Source organism: Ascaphus truei, chromosome 7 (genome assembly GCF_040206685.1).
Source record: "Ascaphus truei isolate aAscTru1 chromosome 7, aAscTru1.hap1, whole genome shotgun sequence".
NCBI lineage: Eukaryota > Metazoa > Chordata > Amphibia > Anura > Ascaphidae > Ascaphus > Ascaphus truei.
This window is the reverse complement of record NC_134489.1, coordinates 95,956,983-95,978,336: the sequence shown is the minus strand read 5'-3', so window position 1 is coordinate 95,978,336 and position 21,354 is coordinate 95,956,983. Positions and strand designations below refer to the sequence as shown.

General features: G+C 44.0%; 1 protein-coding gene across 1 annotated transcript in view; it reads left to right on the top strand.

Moving 5' to 3' along the window:
- Nucleotides 1-21,354, top strand: part of THSD7B (thrombospondin type 1 domain containing 7B) — a 395,203-nt gene that overhangs the window by 116,522 nt on the left and 257,327 nt on the right. Inside the window, exons 4-5 of the mRNA XM_075609482.1 lie at nt 11,672-12,482; nt 13,200-13,448. Coding sequence (XP_075465597.1) covers nt 11,672-12,482; nt 13,200-13,448 — 1,060 coding nt within the window. The remainder of the gene's footprint in view (nt 1-11,671; nt 12,483-13,199; nt 13,449-21,354) is intronic.

The window sequence follows — 21,354 nt, the reverse complement described above, 5'->3', positions numbered from 1 at the left end:
TATGGCCCAGATCCACAAAAGGGTTCTAAGCTTTAGCACAACAACTCCCATTCATATGAACAGGAGTAAAGGCGTGCTACAGCCAAGCACCTTTTGGCTCTATGTATTTTTATTTTTTACTTAAGAATTGAACTTCACATAGACTTCTTCCAGTGGTTTTCTAACGAGCTTGAAAACAACAAATTCTATGCTTAGGGGCCTAGTCTCGTAGCTCCGAAGTGGCCATTTCCAGACTGCGCCGTTTGGCATTTTCAGAAGTAGTGGAATGCAATATGAATAAAAAACCTATTCTCTATTGCAAATCGCATCTTCTAAACCGTTTGTATAAAAAGTGACAAACCGCCCGATTTAACAGTCGATACGTCCAGATTGTACGTGCTTTAGAAGCAGAATGACCTGAGTTGGTGCTAACTTCATCCCCAGTCTGCGTTATGGGTTTCGCTCTCTCAGCCAAACCCACGTCAGGCTCTGGATGTAATGCACAATACCAATCTCGCCACCCGTAAGGTGGCGTGAAAATTTAGAAGCGGTTTACATAACCGAGCTGCGAGAATTGTCATTTTTGTAAAAAAAAACGCGAGTTGGAGGATTTTTTTTGCGATCGGATAGGCAGAACCGGAGTGAAACCGCTTCTAAAAAAGCCTGTTCAACACGGATTGGACATACAGGAAGGGTTTACAGAATAGCAAAGCATGGCACTCTTTAGAAGCGGTTTGTAACACTTCTGAGCTTCTGTACTAGAATAGGCCCCATACTTGTCATTTTGTAAGTGAAAAATCATCACAGTCGGCAAATAATGATTTTTTGAAGTGAAACTTCTTTGCCGGCATCTACAACATTTTTTTTTAATGGGAAAAAAACGCTACATGGTTCCTAAAATGCGTAACGGAAGTTGGCCTCGTGCACGAGAACGCTCGTGCTCGCACAAACTGCCTTACTGAAATTGTTACGGGCCGCGCGCATGCGCAGGAGCAGCAGCAACCCCACCACACTTGGGAGACGGAGACAACACACACAGAGACACCACACACACACACATGCAGAGAGTCACGTACACACACACACGCACAAAAGGAATTCACAGTTAATATAAATATAGAAGTGCAAATAGCTAAAACAGGAGGGGGTGGGGGTGCCGAGCACACGTGCTCTAAGTCAAACTTCTTTGTGTTTTGTCACTGAAATTGTGTTTTGATTTTTAATTAAAAACATCACCATCACAAATACAATTTCTGTGACAAAACAGTGACAAAAGACAAAGAAGTTTCACTTAAAATGCGCGTGCTTGGCACACACACACTTTTTTTTCCCACCAGAAAGCAACAGCTATTGGAACTGTGGAATACCTGTGAGATTTGATACGATGAGTACTCTTACTGGACAGTCAGAACAAATGTGGTCATCTATGAAGCAGAAGATTGCATGTAAATCAACTGTTCTGTTCACCCTTTGTCTGCTCCTTCCGTGTACTAAAATCAGAATTGCCAATCTACAATTATTTCATCATATATTGCATTAGATGTTTTTCAAGTGGAAGTCTGGTGATGCCATGGAGGTATGAAAGCTATACTTGAGAACCAGGCACCAGAATGGGAGGACCCTTTGAGTGTTGAAGAGTAGGGTTCATCACTTAAAATGGAGCAGCAAAAGGAAGTCAAATCTCCTGTACCATGTCCGATTTACCAAATTAATACAGTACATTCATCTTCCAAGGTTTAAACATATAAACTAGTCATTGGTTTAGTATCATTTTAAACCCATTGAATATTCAGGTTTGTGACAGAATATCTGACAACGGCAGGCATGTCAAGAATAACTCATTTGGAATGTGTTTGGTGTGTCATTCATCACAAATTTCCATTACAAATGGCCCAATAGCGATCAATTGAATTATAATATGCCGGACAGAATTAATCCATACAAATGGCCTTTTAATAAAAAGAGATACAGTGCATGGAACACTCTCAAATCTGTTATAAATACAGTAATAGAATATAGGAACACATGAGAAATGAATAAGCAATGGCCATGATGCAAAATAAATATAATTAAATAAATTAACCCAAAACCAAGTAATATTGAACAAAGCGAGTGTCTCGGATGTGGGCTATGGCAACTTCAGGTCAGGCTTTCTGGGTAACCAAGATGTCCAATCAATCTACAAAACAGAAGCACTAAACACAGCCTTCGTTGTGCAGATATCAATATAATACAACCACATATACACTGCAGTGACACCATGAAACTGATAAACCGCAAAAATTATATTTGCCCTAAAAAATAAATAAGTAATGGGATATAAAAACATATCAATACAAGCAATCATTAAAAAGGAAATAAAAATAAAAACACACGTGAGACCTATGCCACTAAACTCTATTCCTTATTTAAAACAAAGGTAAAAAGGTAAACCAGTCCTGATGGGAACCATAAAAGATGAAATTCTAAGGGTTGAGGAGGGCCTTATCTGATCCCATGATAAACTAAAATATTATTATGACAAGCGTACAAAGGGGGTGGCCTGGTTATACAAGACAGGACATATTACATTAAGCAAGCTGTTAGACTTAATTATTGTAACACCAATTTTTTTTTTTTTATTTAAAATTCTAATTCACATATTTACAAATGTGTTGGAGTTTGTAAAAATAATCCGCCACTACGATTTTTTTTGTTTAATAAAAAAAAAAAAAAGCTAAAGCCAATGAGACACTTCTGTACTTACTGTAATATGCAGTGCTAATAGGGCACTAATGGGACTGTGTGAGAGAGCTGTGAGAGCAGGTAATGTGTGAAGATAGAAATGTATCAATATACATCTGAAATACTTTACCCAAGTCTAGTAACAGAGCAGCTGTAACATCAGCAAATGGCTGACACCCTTTGGCTGCTCTTCAGCTGCCGCCTTCACTGTGACGGGTTTTCTCTCCAAGAGAATCTGAGGTTAAAGGGAAGTCAGCTGCACAGCAAACAGACACCCACAGCAGAGATGCAGGGGGGGGGGAGGGGTGACAATCTCCAGATCTTTGAAGTTGTGTCTGTCTTTTCCTGATTATGTTAACCCTGTCTCCACGCTGGCTTCAGGGATCTGTGCAATAAGACACCTTACACCTCATTGACTTGAATGGACTGAAAAGAGTTTTCCAGCGCTGGAAGGTGTCCTACGGCAGATGTAAATATTTATTTATTTATAAAATATTTTACCAGGAAGTAATATATTGAGAGTTACCTCTCGTTTTCAAGTATGTCCTGGGCACAGAGTAAAACAAATAATACATGGTTACAAATACAGTTACATAAATGAATAGGGTATACATTATATACAAGACATTGCGTGCATAGTTAAAGAAAATATATATTATGGGCGTATGAAACAGTTACAGACCAGATTAAAATGTGAGACAGCCTTAGATTTGAAAGAACTTAAACTGGTGGTGGATGTGAGAGTCTCTGGTAGGTTGTTCCAGTTTTGGGGTGCATGGTAGGAGAAGGAGGAACGTCCGGATATGAGCCTAAACCCCTGCGCTGCCAGAGGAATCAGCAGCGCTTGGCAAAGCAGACTGCATGGGGGCAACGAAAACCTACTAATTATTACAATTATTACAAATATTATACACTTTGCTCTCAAGGATCCAAATAAATAACAATAGAAACACTAATGTAGCAGAAATCACCATCGTCTGCTACATCTGCTACAGCACGTAACGTAATACAAAGAAAAAACAACTTTGGGGTTTATTTAGTTAAAGATCTCTCTGGGAAGGGCACCATTAAAAATCCCCAGGCACCTCCTCCTGCAGGAGAGCTGCACACTAATCACATATTGTAATCAGTATGTATCGTTTTTTTTTAATGTAATTAGGAATCCCAGAAGGACTGTATTAATTAGAGGCAATGAGAAGAACATTTTCAATTTGATCAGTGGGTGATTATATAATGGTCTTTAAAAAGCTTTTATCAAAGTGTGCATTAGGAATAAATAGTGTAGTAGAGTGTGTTATTTGGTGGAATAAACCAGACACACAGTGTTCATGCAAAAACAGATTTTGTGAGGATCAAATCTACCTATATAACAAAACACTGTAGCCCAGATGCACATAACTCAAGCAAGTCACTTAGTTGTGTATTAACTTAACTTAATGTCGCGTTAAAGTGTGTCTACAAAGGACAATAATTCAATATAAAGACATGTTTTCTCTGAGAAAGAGCATTGCATTAACTATACACGATATTGGTGATTCTTCTGGAACCAGGTTCACATGTAGGATGTGAATGACTCCAGTGGTTTAACTCATCCCCTTTTGAAAGCACACAAAGTCCTTCTATTTTCTTCAACTTTATTGGGGGAGTCAACAGAAATATAAAAGGTACTTGCTGATAGTGGTATGTAGTGAGAGAGTGCTTCTCTAGATGAAGGTGCCTTGGTATGGGGGGGAAGGTAAAAAAGGATGGCCTTGCAGGGGGTGGAATGGAGGTGGAATGTACTCACAAAGCCAGCTTGTAGGGAAAAGAAAGACACTTTCCTGTGGCAGGCAGGAAAAGTCTATGGATCACTATAACTGCCAGAAAGACAGGGGAGCAAGCAGGGCTAAACCAACCTCCTGGCTATGAAGATTGGAAGGTTGCCAGGGCAACCAGCTAGGGCTGTGTAAAGGGCTTGTGTAGCAATAATGTTGCATTTGACACAGGCAGCTAGCTGCTGGAACAGGAAAAAAACATGCAGCTTAACTAGGGGGGGTGGGGGGGAGCTTGAGGACTGGAGTTGCTCACCCCTACTCTAGATGATGCAATGTGACAGTTAGGTACAAATTTAAATACCATAGCATTTTTTACTCTCTTCTTTCTCTCCTTTCACCTCAGCAAAAGTCCTATTTGGGAATCGGAGTAATGCCGGCCTTAGGCTTAGCGGGGACCGGGGCGGCATGCTGCCAGCAGGGCCCCCCCCTGTAAAAAAAAAAAAGAGGGACTTACCTAGACGAGCAACCCTCCTCCAGCAGCGTCACGGCGGCATGATGTCACAGCTTTTGGTGACGCCACATTGCCATAGCAATGAGCATTATGGCATCATGTGATGTCACATTGCCATGCAATGCATTGTCGTATGACTTTGTGAAGTTGTGTTGATATGGCAACGCGACACTGCAGGAGGCGGCCCGCTGCCGACAAAGTAAGAGGACACACACACCATCCACCTCTCTTCCGCTTCGGAGGCCCCACGCTCCCAACTCTTCCTCCTCCTGTAGGCGCCAAGCTCCTTGCTCCCTCCTCCAGCATCCCCCCTCCGGTCGGGTGAAAGTTGGATCCCGGTGCCGACAGGAGGGAGAGGAGGGAACACGGAGCCTGGCGCCAACAGGAGAGGGGAGAGAGAGGGCCCAAGGCAGCTGCCCTATTGCCGGCTTTTTTTCTTTATTATTAGAAAAGCTCGGACGTTGTTTTTGTATAGAATTAACAACTATGTTAACTCAGTGACTATAATGTCCGTTCCCCTTTGATTTTGTAATGAAAGGAAATGAAAGTGCAGAGCCGGCAACCTAATCCAACTCCCGCCACAGCAAAATGGTGGCACGTGAACGGAGGGGGCGTATATTTATATGAAGAGATAAATGTAGAGGAATAGTTCCGATTCAAGTGGGAGTTTTTGTTAAGGTATCTGTTTGGATTCCCTACGTAGTCACGTGGTCCGGAATTACACTGAAAGCAAGAGCTCCTGGGACTCGGATTCAGGGGATCTGGACACTCGCCCTGTTAGAATGGGCCCATCCTTAAAAAGATGGATAATTTGCTTTTCTTCCCTCCCTTTGGTCCTGAATAAAGAGTAGAGTTATTTAAAACGTTCACACGAGGTCACGATCCATGCAACATGTGCCTTACTAGAGTGACAAAATAGAAGCCACGGGTGGGTCGGAGTTCGCAAGCAATTCACCAAGCATTAACTCAGTGGGCAATTTAATTTAATACAGCAATTTGCTAAAGTCTCTCAAATCGGTTGATTCACTTATTGCTGACACTATAAATGGCCATGTTCCACTCACCGGCGATATTGCGCAGAAGGATTACTAATTTGGTGACATTATGGCCCGATGACAGTTTCGGACCCATCCGATAAAGAGTATGAGGGCAGTGATCAGCCCATTGTTGAAGTCTAGTTAAACATTCTCGGGCTTGACAAGCTCTTTGTGAAAGGAGAAAAGGAACCCACCCACGGCTTATACGGCTGCTGACAAGTTTGACATAAATAAATAGGTCGTTGAAAAGTTGCCAATCACATTTAACATGTTATGTTATCTAGAAGACAGAGTACGAGTCTCACAACTTTTTCTACCAATGTGCGTCCAGCTGCTTCAAAGAATGGTGTCAGTGACGGTGTGCTTTCATTTTATGAACGATGCAGCACCTTTGTACAACTTGCTCTTTCTTTCCCCTTTTAACAGATTACCTATGTCACTGTGAAATCAACAAGTATTTTTTATTGTGTACTAGCTGAGAGACCCGGCGTTGCCCGGGATGTTAATCCCTAATAATTGTTTTGTGGGGGGGTTAATCTTTGGTGGGGGGATGAATCTAATGAGGGGGTGAATCTTGGGTGGGAGGTGGTGTGAGTCTTGGGTGGGTGGGGGTGAATCTTGGGGTGAACCTTGGGTGGGTGTGTGGGGGGTGAATCTTGGGTGGGTGTGTGGGGGGGGGTGAATCTTGGGTGGGTGGGAATCTTGGGTGGGGGTGTGTGAAGCTTGGGTGGGGGGGTGGTGAGGTGGGGGGGGGTGAGTTCCCCCCCCGTCCCAGGCGATCGGTCCCCCCCCCCATCCCTGGTGCTTGTTCTCCCCCCCCCCAGCAGTGTTTCCCTCCTCCTTGTCCCCTGCGCGTGTTCCTCCCACCCCCCTCTCCACCCCCCCTCTCCACCCCTCCCCGGCGCTCCCCGGTGAGGGGAGGGAGAGAGAGATCGGGGGACGCGGGTGGTGAGGAGAAGCGGCGTGCGATCCTTCCACCCCCCCTCCCCGGCGCTCCAGGCGTCCCCGCTGATGGGAGAGAAAACGGGGCCCGTAGGTGGTGAGAGCTGCGGGTGGGGTGGGGGGGGGGGGGCAGCGGGCAGGTAAGCGAGTGTAAGTAGCAGTGGAACCGGAGGGTGTACGGTAGGGGTGAGGGGGGTGGGGGGTGGTGGCAGTTGTTTGTGGAGTCGGGGTGGCATTCGGGTGTCAGCAGCGGAGGGTGTGTGTGAGGGGGGGGGGTGTGACCGGACGGTGTATGGTGTGCTGGCGGGTGACTGCACCGGGCGGTGTTGGTGAATGGGGGGCGGGAGCGGGGGGGTTTAGTGTGGGGGGTAGCACGCAGTAGCGCACGGTGCCTGAGGTGGTGACTAGTCCGCAGGGGAGGTGAGAGCAGGCGGTGAGGCAGTAATTGTTCTTGGTGTGGCAGTTGGGTTTGTGAGGTCAGCAAACCACGCAGGCCAATGAGAGGCATGCGGGGGCGGGGCCAGGCCACGGACCAATCAGATTGGCCAGAGGGTGAGTGACAGACCAATGGACCAATCAGATTGCCCATAAGCACAGCAAATATACAACGTTTTCAGCAAACAAACAACGTTTTCATTTTTATAGATATATATAGAATAGATATAGATAGTAACAAGACATTGTATGTGAACAATGAGTTGGACTGACACAGAGTTATTTTCACTGTTCCTCTCTTAGGCTGCGCTTATAGTGCTTTGCGACGCGACGTCGCTCCGAAACAAATACATTGACTCCGTCGCCAACGCTTATAGTAAGCGCGACGGAGCGATGGAGCGACCAAAAATTTTGAAGCCGGGTAAATTTTATTTTTTAGAGACACATGTGATTGTCTCTAAACCAATGAAATTGCATGGCCCGCCCCCTTAGTGACGTCACTGGCCTTGTCGCCAGCGACGTCGCTATAAATCAAATAACTTTCGCCAGTGGCAACGGCGACGGGTTACATCATCGGTCGCGTCGCCAGCACTATAAGCGTGGCCTTAGCATCAATGTATCAAGGTAATTTGTCTCGTGTTATGCCGTGTATGCTTTGCAGTTTGGGTAATGTCCATGAGAAGATGGTTTAGTGATACACGAATCAGTATGTATGTACTGTACTGTATATATGTATATCTTTATTTATATAGTGACATCCATGTACATAGCGCTAAGGGTTGCCAGGTGGCTTAACCAAAAATACTGGACAAAAATACTGGACACAATGGCGATAGGTTCGATGCACGAGAGAATCGTTGGTGGGGAAGAATGTTACTGTATTTATAAATGACCTGACTTACGTAATTTTTTCTACATTTCACTCCAAGTATTCACCAATTTGCACCAATTTATATTCTGTTTTGTAAAAATCCGGGGAGGGGTCTTGGGAGGGAGTGCCCTTCCAAGGATTTTTTAGGAAATAGAATATGAAATAGTGCAAATTGGTGCATATTGGTGCATGCTTGGAGTGAAATTTAGAACAAATGACGTAATGGTCAGATCATTTATAAATAACTGACCTGCAGTCATACTTATCCTCTCACCCCCCATCCTCTCACCCCCCTTCATCCTCTCTCATCTCCCCTCCCTTCATCCTCTCTCACCCCCTTCATCCTCTCTCACCCCCCCTCCCTTCATCCTCTCTCACCCCCTTCCTTCATTCTCTCACCCCCCCTTCATCCTCTCCCACCCCCCCTTCATCCTCTCTCACCCCCCCTTCATCCTCTCTCATCTCCCCTCCATTCATCCTCTCTCCCCCCCCTCCCTTCATCCTCTCTCACCCCCTTCCTTCATTCTCTCACCCCTCCTCCCTTCATTCTCTCTCACCCCCCCTCCCTTCATCCTCTCTCACCCCCCCTTCATCCTCTCTCACCCCCCCTTCATCCTATCTCATCCCCCTCCCTTCATCATCTCTCACCCCCCCTTCATCCTCTATCACCCCCCCTGTCATTATCACCCCATAGGACAGCCAGTAAAAAAACACACACACACACACACACACACACACACACACACACACACACACACACACACACACACACACACACACACACACACACACACACACACACACACACACACACACACACAAAACAGTACAAATACATACACGCATACGCCAGGACAACCAGAACAGACACAGCCTCACTTCTCTGCTCCATGCTTTTCCTCCACTCTTTAGCCCCACCCCCAGGCTCCTGCCACCTATTCCTAATTGGCTGCATTACACAGCAGCATCCAATCAGGATGGAGGAAGCAGCCCTGCTCTCTCCCTTCTCGGGGGAAACCCCACAAGTCCGTTACTAAGTCCAGAGACATAATACCGGACACATACATGTGTCCCCCCCGCACACATACATGTCTCCCCCCCCCCCACACACATGCACACACACATGTCCGGTATTATCTCTCATTTTTTACTGGACAGAGTAACCAAATACCAGGCCTTTCCGGGTCAATACCGAACACTTGGCAACCCTAACAGCGCTTCACAGCAATAATTCACGTAACATAATAACATATATTATTATTACACATAATGGGAATAAGCGCTTCAGACATAGAATAGAAGTAACATTAGGAAAAAAGAGTCCGTGCCCCAAAGAGCTCGCAATCTAATTGTATATATGAAATTCGGCATGTTTTGTAACTGGTAAGAATTCATGGCCGGCACATCACCATGTTTTGGAGGCCTAAACTGCCCTGCTGAATAATCTTCAGCACATGTAGGACATTTTAATAAAATGTCAACTTGGACTCTCTACAGCAGGGATGTGCAAACTGGGGACGCAGACATTTTGGGGGGGGGGTTGCACTTACAGAGGCCCCGCACTCTTCCCCACAGCGCGCGAGGCCTCTGTATGTTACTTACCTGGTCTCCAGCGGCTTCTGACGCCGCGGCTTCACGTGACATTGTGTTGCCATGAGGTCAGAAACGCCGGAGACAACGTAAGAGGGAAGAGGGGGGAGGGGAGGGGGGCGCAGATGGAAAAGTTTACGCACCCCTGCTCTATAGCATTCTTTTCCGTAAACTGTTTGCCGATTACCAACCACTAAGCAGGAAGTAGGTGCATGGGTAGTTTTAATTTTAAAAGCTTTTTAACATGTTCAATAAGTGACAAAACTTGGAAATATTTGTTTTATTTCAAATACAGAATCAGTTGTATAACATTACTGAGCTAGAAGACTCGCCAATGTGCTAAGTCCCTTTTAAAAATATAAAGGAAGCTGCAGACTTACACTTTTTGATTTGCATAGTATGTGTACAGAAAGCATTTTTTTTAAAACAACATTAATTACACAAACACTTGGTGCTAGCTACGCAGTGATTTTAAACAGATGGTGTGTTGTTTTAACAGCCTGGTGCAGATGGGCCTAGTAATGCAATTTTGTCCTTAATAGGTTTTCATTTAAAATAAAGTAAGAATAAAGTAATGTTTGGAAACCATTCTAATGTTTTTCATAAACTCCAAAATATTCAATGGGCAGTAGCTAAGAAATGGGAATGATCATGGGGAAGGAAATACACCGTTTTCACTGCCCCTTTACTTTTCACTTCCTGCTCTCTTTCCAGTTCAGTGTGTTTGAAAAAAAAAAAAAAAAACCCCAAAAACATTTACTTTGTATGTTGCTTATTGGATTCAGAAATAAATTGTACCATAATCAAGCTTTGCCTCATTGAGAATGAGCACTGTACTGATTATATCACTATACACATCCACCTACCAAAGTTCCTATAAGTTTAAAGAGGATGAGCTTCACCCACTTGTAATGGTACCTGGGCTGACTTTAGTTTCACCCTAAAATAAAGGATGAGCTCGGCTTGTTCTGTCTGTCTATCCTAATTGATAATGTTGAGATGAAAGCACCAGACCCTGATGGGTGATAATCTCTGATGCTGGATGGTAGTGTGTGACGGCAGGGAAGCAATCATTTATACACTCTGAGACCAATCCTTACACAATGCTCTATGCCAGGAGGGGCCAACTCCAGTCCTCAAGGGCCACCAACAGGTCAGGATCTCAGGATGTCCCTGCTTTAGCACAGGTCGCTCAATCAGTGCCTCAGTATGACTGAGCCACTGATTGAGTCACCTGTGCTGAAGCAGGGATATCCTGAAAACCTGACCTGTTGGTGGCCCTTAAGAACTGTACTTGGCCACCCCTGCTCTAGGCCAATACTAACCTAATTGTAAAACTCACTTCCATAACCGTGTTTCTTAGAATTATTAATGATTTATTATAATAAGTTGTAATGATAAACCTTTAAAATAAACGGGTTAAGTGTTTTTTTGAAAATGAAGGTGGGCAGTCACATCTGTTGTTATTAGAAAAGTTCCAACATGTTAGGAGAAATGTATTGAGGTAGCTGCTGGATTTTGATTGAAATGTGTAATAAAATGAGGTATTATTTTATGCTGCGTTTCAGGCAGCCACAAGCATGAATGATCGCTTTGAACGTGTTAACCTTAAAACTTTTCTCTTTAAAGATTGTTATTCAATAGCCTGCAAAGTTGCTTCCGTTGCTGGGCAAGATATGAGCTCAATTTAAATGAGTGGGGCTCGTGTCCTCTCCAGTACGGGGAAAGAGCTTCACTGCATATTTAATAAGGTCCATGGTACATACATCTGCTGTTCGTTCTGTTATATTTACCGTTTAATGTTCATTAATGTTTGCATCTTCTTTAGGTACTTGGGGACAGTGCATAGGAGCTTGTGGACCAAGTGGTATTCAGAGTACGTCGGTATGGTGTGTGCATGAAAAAGGTTGGATAACTCACTATTCAAACTGCAAGCCAAAGGACAAACCCGACAGCCAGAGGGACTGTTTCAAAATATGCGACTGGCACAATGAAATCTTCCAGTGGGAAGTTACAGAATGGGAAATGTGTGTTCTTGTTCCCTATCCTCACAGTGAGATGAAACCAAGGACCTCAGAGTGCGTAACTGCCCAGCATGGCTTACAACACAGGAAAGTTGATTGTGTCCAAAAGTTAAACCGATCCACTGCTCTCAGTGAAATCTGTGAGTATTTTGTACCCCGGCCACCAACGGAACAAGCTTGCCTCATACCTTGCCCACGGGACTGTGTTGTATCTGAATTCTCACTATGGTCGACATGCAGCAAGGGCTGTGGGAAGAGCCTACAACACAGGACTCGTTCTGTTATTTCTCCTCCTTTGTATGGTGGCTCGGATTGTCCAAATCTTACTGAATCGAGAGTTTGTGAGTTTCAGAGTCTTTGCTCTTTCGGAGACGAGGAATATACATACAGCCTTAAAGTTGGACCTTGGAGCGAATGTAGGTTGCCTCATTTTAAAGAAATTCATCTGAGTGGAAGGACCATGTTGGATTTCAGTTCAGACTCAGTGGAAATAAGTACTTTTAAACAAGAGAGTTACAATCCTCAACAACATTCCAGTGCTTGGGACATAGAAATAGGTTATCAGACACGGCAGGTCAGATGTTCAAGAAGTGATGGGAAAAATGCCTTGCTGAGGTAAGATCATTTCTTAACTAAGTATATTTAAGCCTGAGAGGCCTTCAACTTAATGATAAATAAATACAAATAAAAAGCAAACTTTTTTTCAGTGCTGATCAAACTTTTTCTGTTTAAAAAAAAAAAAATAGGTTAGATCTGTAAAAAACTGCTTTAATGACTCGATATGAATCGTTTTACAAGCCTACAGTGTTTCCAAAAATGATGTCATTTGTTTCAGCCATGTGTTCTATTATTTCATAATATGCAATCTAAAATTGAAATCTCAGAATATCTGTTTCAGTGCACTTACTGCATTATCTGGCTCACTCTCCAGACATAAAAGCCGCAATCAAAATAACTGCTCACCGTGCAATTTTATCCGATGAAGCATCACAGATTCTATCATCTGTATCTTGTTTTTTTTGTCCATTGAGTTTTCACCTCATTACGCTGGACCTTGACATGAAATTAGTGGATAATGGTTATTCTAGAGATTTACAAATATGGAACATATTGTGCAAGATATGACGACTACGATAACTTAACAAACCTTTTTTACCTATTGATCTGAGAAGTCTGGCAGAACTGCTGTGGGCCGAGAGCTCCTATTTATGCCAATGTTTAAATATATATTCACAGTTAATGTCTGAGCTATGTACACTTGTTTGAAACCATTCAGGGGAACCTATTTTAACCTGGTCATTACTCACCTCATATTTTATTTGCTTTTTGTAGCATCTGTGCACAGGACACCATGCCCTTGAATTTCCAGTCTTGCATTATACCTAAAGACTGCGAAGTGATCCAATGGTCTGCGTGGAGTTTGTGTTCAAAGACATGCCGATCAGGAGATATGGTTCCAGGATTCAGAAGCAGAAGCAGGGATGTGAAGCACATACCTCTTGGAGGAGGAAGACCTTGCCCAGAGCTGGAAGAAAAGGAAGCGTGTAACATCGGATGGGAGCTTCTTCCACCATGCCCTGGGTAGGATACAGTTCATCATAATACAATGAGTTTCATTGGTGGCAGCATGGGAAAATATTACTACTTTGTTTTTAAAGTCCCCATTTACAGGGTGGCAATGTGCGACCCCCTGAGTCAAACGCCGCTATTTTCAGTTCCAGGGCACCCCTGGTTCCAGAGATACTTACTATTAAAGTTGCCAGGTTTAAATATCCCCCAACAAAATGGTTGCCAAATCTCAGCCAGTATGAAGCTGCAACATCATCTGCCCTTTTAAAAGTAGGAATTAATACTGGAAACGTCACCAGTACGTATCTTGGAAACTAGGAGCTCCTCGGAGCTGAAAATAGTGTGATTCAGCTCTGGAGAACCCGCTGTAAAACAAAAAGTGAGGTTAGTTAAAGTTGTTCGCTCCTTTAAAGGTATAATTTAACTTGGCAAGGTATATTAAGGTGGCAATCAAATGAAAAGACAACACGCATGTAACACTTTCTCTGACATTTTAACAAGTGTGTCATAATCCAAGATATATTTAATAGCTTTTCATATCGACCCAACTCCCAATGAATACAATATGTATAACCAGATTAACGAAACAGTGCAAGATACTTTGTAAACACAAAATGATGTCCCCAGCACTCACAAATGACAAGTGAAAAAGGAATAAGCCAAAATGACTTAATCAGAAAATAAGAACACAACCCTCAAAGGGGAGTAAGGTAACACAAAAGTGTGTGGTATATGTGACAAGGAAGGAGCGGGAGAAACAAGGGAAGGGGAAAGGTAGAAAAAGCAAAGGGAGCGAAAATCCCGGGGAAAAGGGGGGGTAGGGGGAACAAGTGCTGTAATACAGGGGAAGGAGGGCAACATTTCAGGGGGAAACCCTTTCTTCAGGCCCATTCCCAAAGGACAAAAAAAACCTTTGACCCTGTTAATAAGCTCCCTATGAAATAATGAAAAAATGAATGTCACTCCAAATGGAGATAGTGCAATAAATGAGTACAGCACCTATGGTAGTGTTGTGAGAGATGTTGGGCTCCTGAATCAAGTTCAATGAGGGCCTATCAAGGCAATATGTTGAGCTCGAATATCCCAAATATATGACAATACACTATCCCTAACTGAGACACAGAGTCAATGGGGCCCATGCTAGAAGTGCCATTTAAATCGCCTGTTTTTGGAGCGTTGCTATCACGGTTTTCAGAAAGCCTCGATTTACCTGTGCTAGCAAAATTCCCAAATCGGGTGAGTAGCCGGAGACGTGAAGATCGCCTCTCTGAAAAGACCTTGCCCGGCGATTTCTTTCAGCTGCAGAGAGAGCTGCTCAGAGTGAGCCGCCTCTCCCTGCGCAAATCTCGCCCGAAATTAATATTTTTTTTTAATACAAATGTTATTACTAGTGTAGATGAGCAGGGGGTCTCTGGAGCAGAACCGCGTTGATTTCAGGTCCAGGGACACCCTGCTTCCTGAGATACAGGCCCTGTTATGGGGTGGCGGTATCTCCTATGCATTTTTTTCCCACGGTCACGTGACGCGGGACATTTAAATGCATAGAAGATACCGGCACCCCATAACGGGGTCTCTGTCTCGGGAAGCAGGGGGACCTGCTTATCGACGCTTATAGCATAGGCCCTAATGAGTCTATTATGCAAGCATAGAGAAAGTCCTGACAATACCAAAGACACTAAGTCTAGAGCGTCAATGATAGAGTTCTCTACCGACCAGTATAAGTCCACGGCAATGAAGGGATGTGTCTCCAGGCTATGTGAAGTCCATCAGTGGAATGCCTCCTGCTCAGTCTCTCTGTAGGGGGTGATTAAGGTAACAAGATACTTTAATCTCCCTAGCAATCTCACTTCACTGGTGATCGCACTTGAAAAATTGGCCATTCAGTGTATGTGGTGTGGGCTTTTTTGTCTAGCTAGATGCTAATATATTGTCTTAATGAACTAAGAATGTTTCATTAATTTCCTTTGTACAGTAGTAAACAATTAATTTAGGAAATCTGCAATAACAACTATTTTAAAGCTGCAGACTAAGCAATATCCTACATGTCTGGGTTTTTTTTATAACTCAGTTCTGTACTATGAGAAAATACTTCTAGCATTTAAAAAAAAAATGTATTATAATGTAACAAGCATTTTGTTTCTATATCAACCATTTACAGAGTCACATCCCCTACCTCTTCTGAAACAGGCTCTGGCACACCCCTTTTTGAGACATGCCCCCTCTCTAGCAGTGCACCAATTGTATCTAGTGACTGCCTTGTCACATGATCTTCCCCACAGAACTTTGCATATTTATTCCTCTTGTGCTACACTGAAAGTAATTTAGTGAACCCCTGAGCCGAATCTTCACTGATCGATCACAGGAGAACGGATCGATCGGCAACTTAGCTAATTACTTATCATCGTGTGGATTGTATTGATGCACATATTAAAGGGAAAAAAGATAAAATATAAAAAAGGCAGCTTGGACTGCTGCTTTAAGACCCTCTCCCACAGTATTTAAGTACATTAATATGTAAACTTCTGTGTAGCCTCTTTCCTCCATCCTAAGTGAGATTGAGGTGGGTAGGTGTATCTGACTACTTATCAGTGTGGTGCTGTACCTGTTTGGCAACCAGGAGGGCTGAGCTTCCGCCACGGGGAACCTGGGGTATATACTTACACTCAGTGCAGCGCCTCCACTGATGAGGGATCCCAACGTGGTGGGAGTGTGTCCTCACCAGAACAACCATACAGTAAATACACACAATGTGAATAAACAGTATTTACTGAGCATGAACGATAACTTCAATGAAACTCTCTTTGCATAACATCAATACATCATTACATCATATGAATAACATTGCATCACCCTGAATGCATACCATCCCCTCACCCACATGTCCATCATCCCATCACCCTCAGTCCCTTTGATAATACTGTGCTTGGACACTAATCCCTTGAGTGTCCACAACAATAGAGAGTGTGAGTGTGAGGGATAGCGCTTCCCTGTGTTGGGGCCCGGTGGCGCACTTATTTTAATACCTCCCTGATCACTGCTCCTGATCAGGATAATCCTTGGAACTCAGCAACACCGCACAGTGATCCCACGCCGCACTTCGCTGATCTCTGCAGGAATGGATACACACGCTGACTTCACAGGGGAGGGATCCCCAGCTGAAATGATCCTTTACCACAGTCTCTGCTATGGAGTCAGATACTCTTTCTGCACTCAGGCTGCACGGGCATTCAGGCACTGTCTTGCAGCATGTCTCTTCCTCTCTGAGTATGGTGAAGGAGTCCCTGTCTTAAGGCAGTCCCTATAACATACAGTTATTCCTCTAGTGTCTCAGGGGACTAACTGGGCACTGGGGGTATACCTCTAGCCTAGTCCCTGCATGCAGAAGATCTCTTGCTGTAGATTCTCTGATCCCAGACTCTGGCAGTTCACCACATGCAACTGGCACTGGTGATATTACACACACTGTATAACTTAGAAAGCAACCCCCCCTTCTTCCTATGAGGGGCCTTTCCCTGACACAGCCAAAGCACTACTCTAGCTGCACTGCACACAACACTGTCTCTTCTTGCAGCTGTGTCACTGACTAGACTTACTCACCTAAGGGCAGGGTCCCTACCTAAGGCGCCTTCCCTATGAACTTACCCACTAACCTAGTGGGGAGTGAGGCCTACCTGGGGCCTGGGGGTAACCTGGCCTCTTGCTCCCTACACACTTCCTCCCCCTTCCTGCTCCCAGCTCCAACTGACTAGCGTGGTCTCTGCAACATTGTATCCTTCTCCCACAGGAGAAGCTGCAAACTCTATTTGCTGGCTGGCTGCACGTGATGTGGGTGAAAGGGCAGTCCCCAGAGGCTGCTGGGAATTGTAGTCCACTCAGGACCTCTTTAACATTAGGGCTGCATGCGCTATGTCTGCCGCGCCTGTGCAACCCTGTAATGGCCGTCACTGCTCTCTTCTGCACCTGCGCGACCTTGGGGAGTCCCTGCGCTACGGAGCGCCATCTCTGCCCCTTCGCGCTCACTATATTGGCCGCCGTGTCGCGTCTGCGCATGCGCGAGACTCCGCACCCGTGCGGACATAAAGATGGCGGCGCCGTACCTCTGACGCCACCGAGAGATGCGCTCGCCCCCGCAACTGCCTTCTCACTGGTGAAGGTAAGGGGAAAAGGAACGGGGAACCGGGGAGCCAAAGGGGACCTGGCTACATCTGGATGGCCAAATAATGAAACACGTGATAAATTAAGATATTTTCTAAATGATATTTCTTAGATTGTTCAACAAAAAGATGTAACATTGTCCATATTGGATGACATGCTTTCTTCTTCCTTAAATCAAGTGTTAAAGATGTTGCAAAAGTAACAGGTTTTGTCTCTTATTCTGTAAACATAAACTACTCATCTTATCTGTTATTTCATGGCTTGTGGCCTTTTTGCCATTATGCAACGTGAAAGGCTTTTTTAGCTGTCAAACCTATTTTCACAGTCCTCAAACGCAATTTTGCATTCAGTGTTTATCTTTTTGTTGCAGATAGTAATCTAAATTGGTTTGAAAGCTTTGCCGGCTAATGTACTGTAAGTGTCTAATAATGCATTTTATTCACTCCATTAAACAGCATACTGGAGAAAATAAATATTGTTACTTTTTAGTAAAGATACTTCTTGAGAGATAAAGCACTGAAAGGAAAATGAATTGTGCTTACAGATTCGAAAGGCACAGCTATTGTGTGAGAAATGATATCGGAGGAGAAAAGTGTTTAAATCTCTCTCGAGGTACAGTGAGTGAGTTTAACAGTGAATTTTTCCGTGAGAGATGTTCTTTAGATTATTCTGCGCTGTGAATTGGGTGTAAATCTTATCATACACTGCACATTGGACATTTACCATTTTATGTGTTGAATTTAGAAGGATATAATATTGGTAGCTATATGATATAACGTGGTTGATTAATGCCTTTTAAAACACATGAACAGTGGAAGTGTTTCTAGCACGCTTGCATTTTGAGGGACCCCTCTTGCCATGAAGAGGGTGCATTAACTTTAAAAAATAATCTAAAACTTAATTGCTAGGGTGTTTACCTTATCCAGTACCTCTTTCCCAGGACGTTTGATAGGAAAATAAGGGAGGTCTCATTAACTTCGGTTAATTTACACTCATGGAGAACATTTATACATTTTTCAGTGAAGTATCAAGGAGTAAATAGGGGACATTTGATAGTATGTCCAGTACCCTTTCCCAATGTGGAGGGACATGGCTGTCAGGGGGGAGAATGGGGGGGGGGGTGCACGGTCATCTGAACCCAAGAAGCCAGATGCAACTTTCGTCACCTATTGGACCCATTCTTGGCACCTGTCCCCCCCCCCCAAGATCAACAACCTCGGGCCCTGATATAGACCTCTGTCCTGAGCCCTGGGGGATGCTGGTGACTGGCCTTGGGAGGGAGTGTGATACCATACGTTTGTCCGGGATGGCAATGGTTAATCGTTTCACGGCGCTGTTTTCTGAATGCAGATACAGCTCGTTATTTAGTCTCAAGGGTAGTGTGCAAAGAGGGATCATAAGATGACTTTTTCTAAACTATTCCTAATGACATTTTTATAATGAGCAGTAATGTTTCCGTATTTATATACCAACCGCAGTGCATCCCTGCAGCTTTACTTCACTAAAAATAATGAAGTGCAAGCATTTTCAGTGGCTTGAGGTCATTTATGTCATCGTTTTTCTTCCTTTATTATCCAAACAACTTCGCAGACTGTCATCAGCCCTTTCCCGACTGTAATACTGAACAACACATGCCCCGGTTTTAATGTTGGAGTCTGCAATTACTTCTACCTAAAGCATTATTGTTGTAACTTAATATAATTATATGAAGTATAACCATTTTCAACACCCTCATTGTCCTCACCTCATTGTCCCATGATGTACAGTGTAAGCTGGACACGTCGCAGTGAGATGCGCTCTCCAGAACTAAGGTTTAGCTAATTGTGTGACGTGTTGCCATTTATCAACAGTAATGACCAATGGGAAATCCTTTCTAATGGTTCCAATAGCGTTTCTGGTCCATTTCGTGGGTATTGGGGGACTAGAAATTGGGCCAAAATGCACAGAGTCTACTAGGGTTGCTATGTTTTTATCACCACTTTGCAGTCAACAGCTGTTCTAAATATGTTATGCAGTAAATCCCCCTACTCTGGGTTTTGTTACCCAGCTTTTTTTTACCAGGATGGGAAGCAGGGGGTCCCTGGAGCTGAAACATACCATTTTAAACTCCGGGCACACCCTGGTTCCCAAGATATTTACCTCTGAAGGTAGCTTGTTCCGGTACCCTTCAGTGGAAACAAAATGGCAGTGTCAGGCGAGGGAGATAAACACCGGGAGGTACAGATGCTACTTTTACCAGTAAGTATCTCAGGATCCACAGTTGAAATGAACACGGTTCAGCTCCAGGGAACTGATCCTGGTAAATGAAAAGGGGGCGCGTGCCGAAGGGGAACAGCTGCTTTCAAATAAATCCCTGCATGGAGCCGCTCACTTTATCACTGTAACAAACGGGGGCATTATATGATGATGTTTTCAACCCCTGCTTGGGCTACAAATCCAATAGGAAGAAAAGTGACAGGCTAAATCCGGTATTAAAATAGTTATTTAAAGAGACTCATTACAGTGTATGCATGAGTAATTGAATATTGCTTTAAATCAGAGGTAGCCAACTCCAGTCCTTGAGAGCTGCCACCAGGTCAGGTTTTCAGGATATCCCTGCTTCAGCACAGATGACTCATTCAGTGGCTCAGTCTTCCGGGACAGAGAAGTGTTGTAGTTAGTGTGTTGGTCTTGAAACACTTTAAGTAAAATTCCTACCTGTTTACACACACACACACGTACACACACACACACACACGTACACACACATATATCTACAGGAGGGCGCCACTAATATGGCGAGTTCCGTTCTGAGGACCCGCCGTAAAGCAAAAATCGCCGGAAAGTGGAACCGGCGATTTTCGTTAGGTGCGCATGCGCAGAACCGGCAATGCGCAATTCGGCGCATGTGCGACAGAAGGAAACCCCTCCATTCTGCGCATGCGCGACCCCTGGCCGGCCTGTTTTGCGCATGCGTGGATATGGCGGCGATATGCGGCGACATGGCGGCCCCATTCTCGGCACCGCCGTATCGGCGGATCGCCGAGAAGCGGGGCCCTGCTGTATATATAACATGTAAAGTAACTTCACACTAATATTGTTAATATATGAAATTAATGTAGTGAAGGATTAATTAATATTGATTAAGTGCAATAGTGTGTAAGTGTAATACTAAACTATTATTGGGGTACTGATTATAACATACATACAGTGGTACAATTACATAAAAACAACAAAAAGGAAGAAAATATAAAAACCAGTCCTTATGAAAAGTCCATCAAGTATTGGATAATTATATCCGGTAGGGGGGTCTCCGGCTGCTCTCAAGAGGATTAACCAAATCCGATTAGAAACCTAAAGAGAAAAAGAGAAGAGAGAGCGCACGCCCCATAGCGTAAAAAAGTACATATATTGTAGGGAAGGATAGGGAAGGGGAAGAATATCACTCACAAGGGTATCTAAAATATAGGCAATTGTGATCATATATATCACCACCAAGCCGGAATCTCCACGTGTAGTCCGCAACCCAAATGTCACTGGGCAGTACCGGGGAACAGCGATATCTGGAAGGCCAAAGATTGCTGCGATAGGTCCTCAACACGATCCGTATGGAACTTCAGCAGGGTCTCCTGATGTTTTCTAGCCACAATTCTGCTCCGCGTGTGTTCCGGCTTGAACACGCGCTGCGTGATGACGTATAACAATACACACAATTGTTGACCCCTTTTGTGATGTATATATATGCACTCCTATAATGAGACTCAAAAACTGTGTTTGTCCCTAT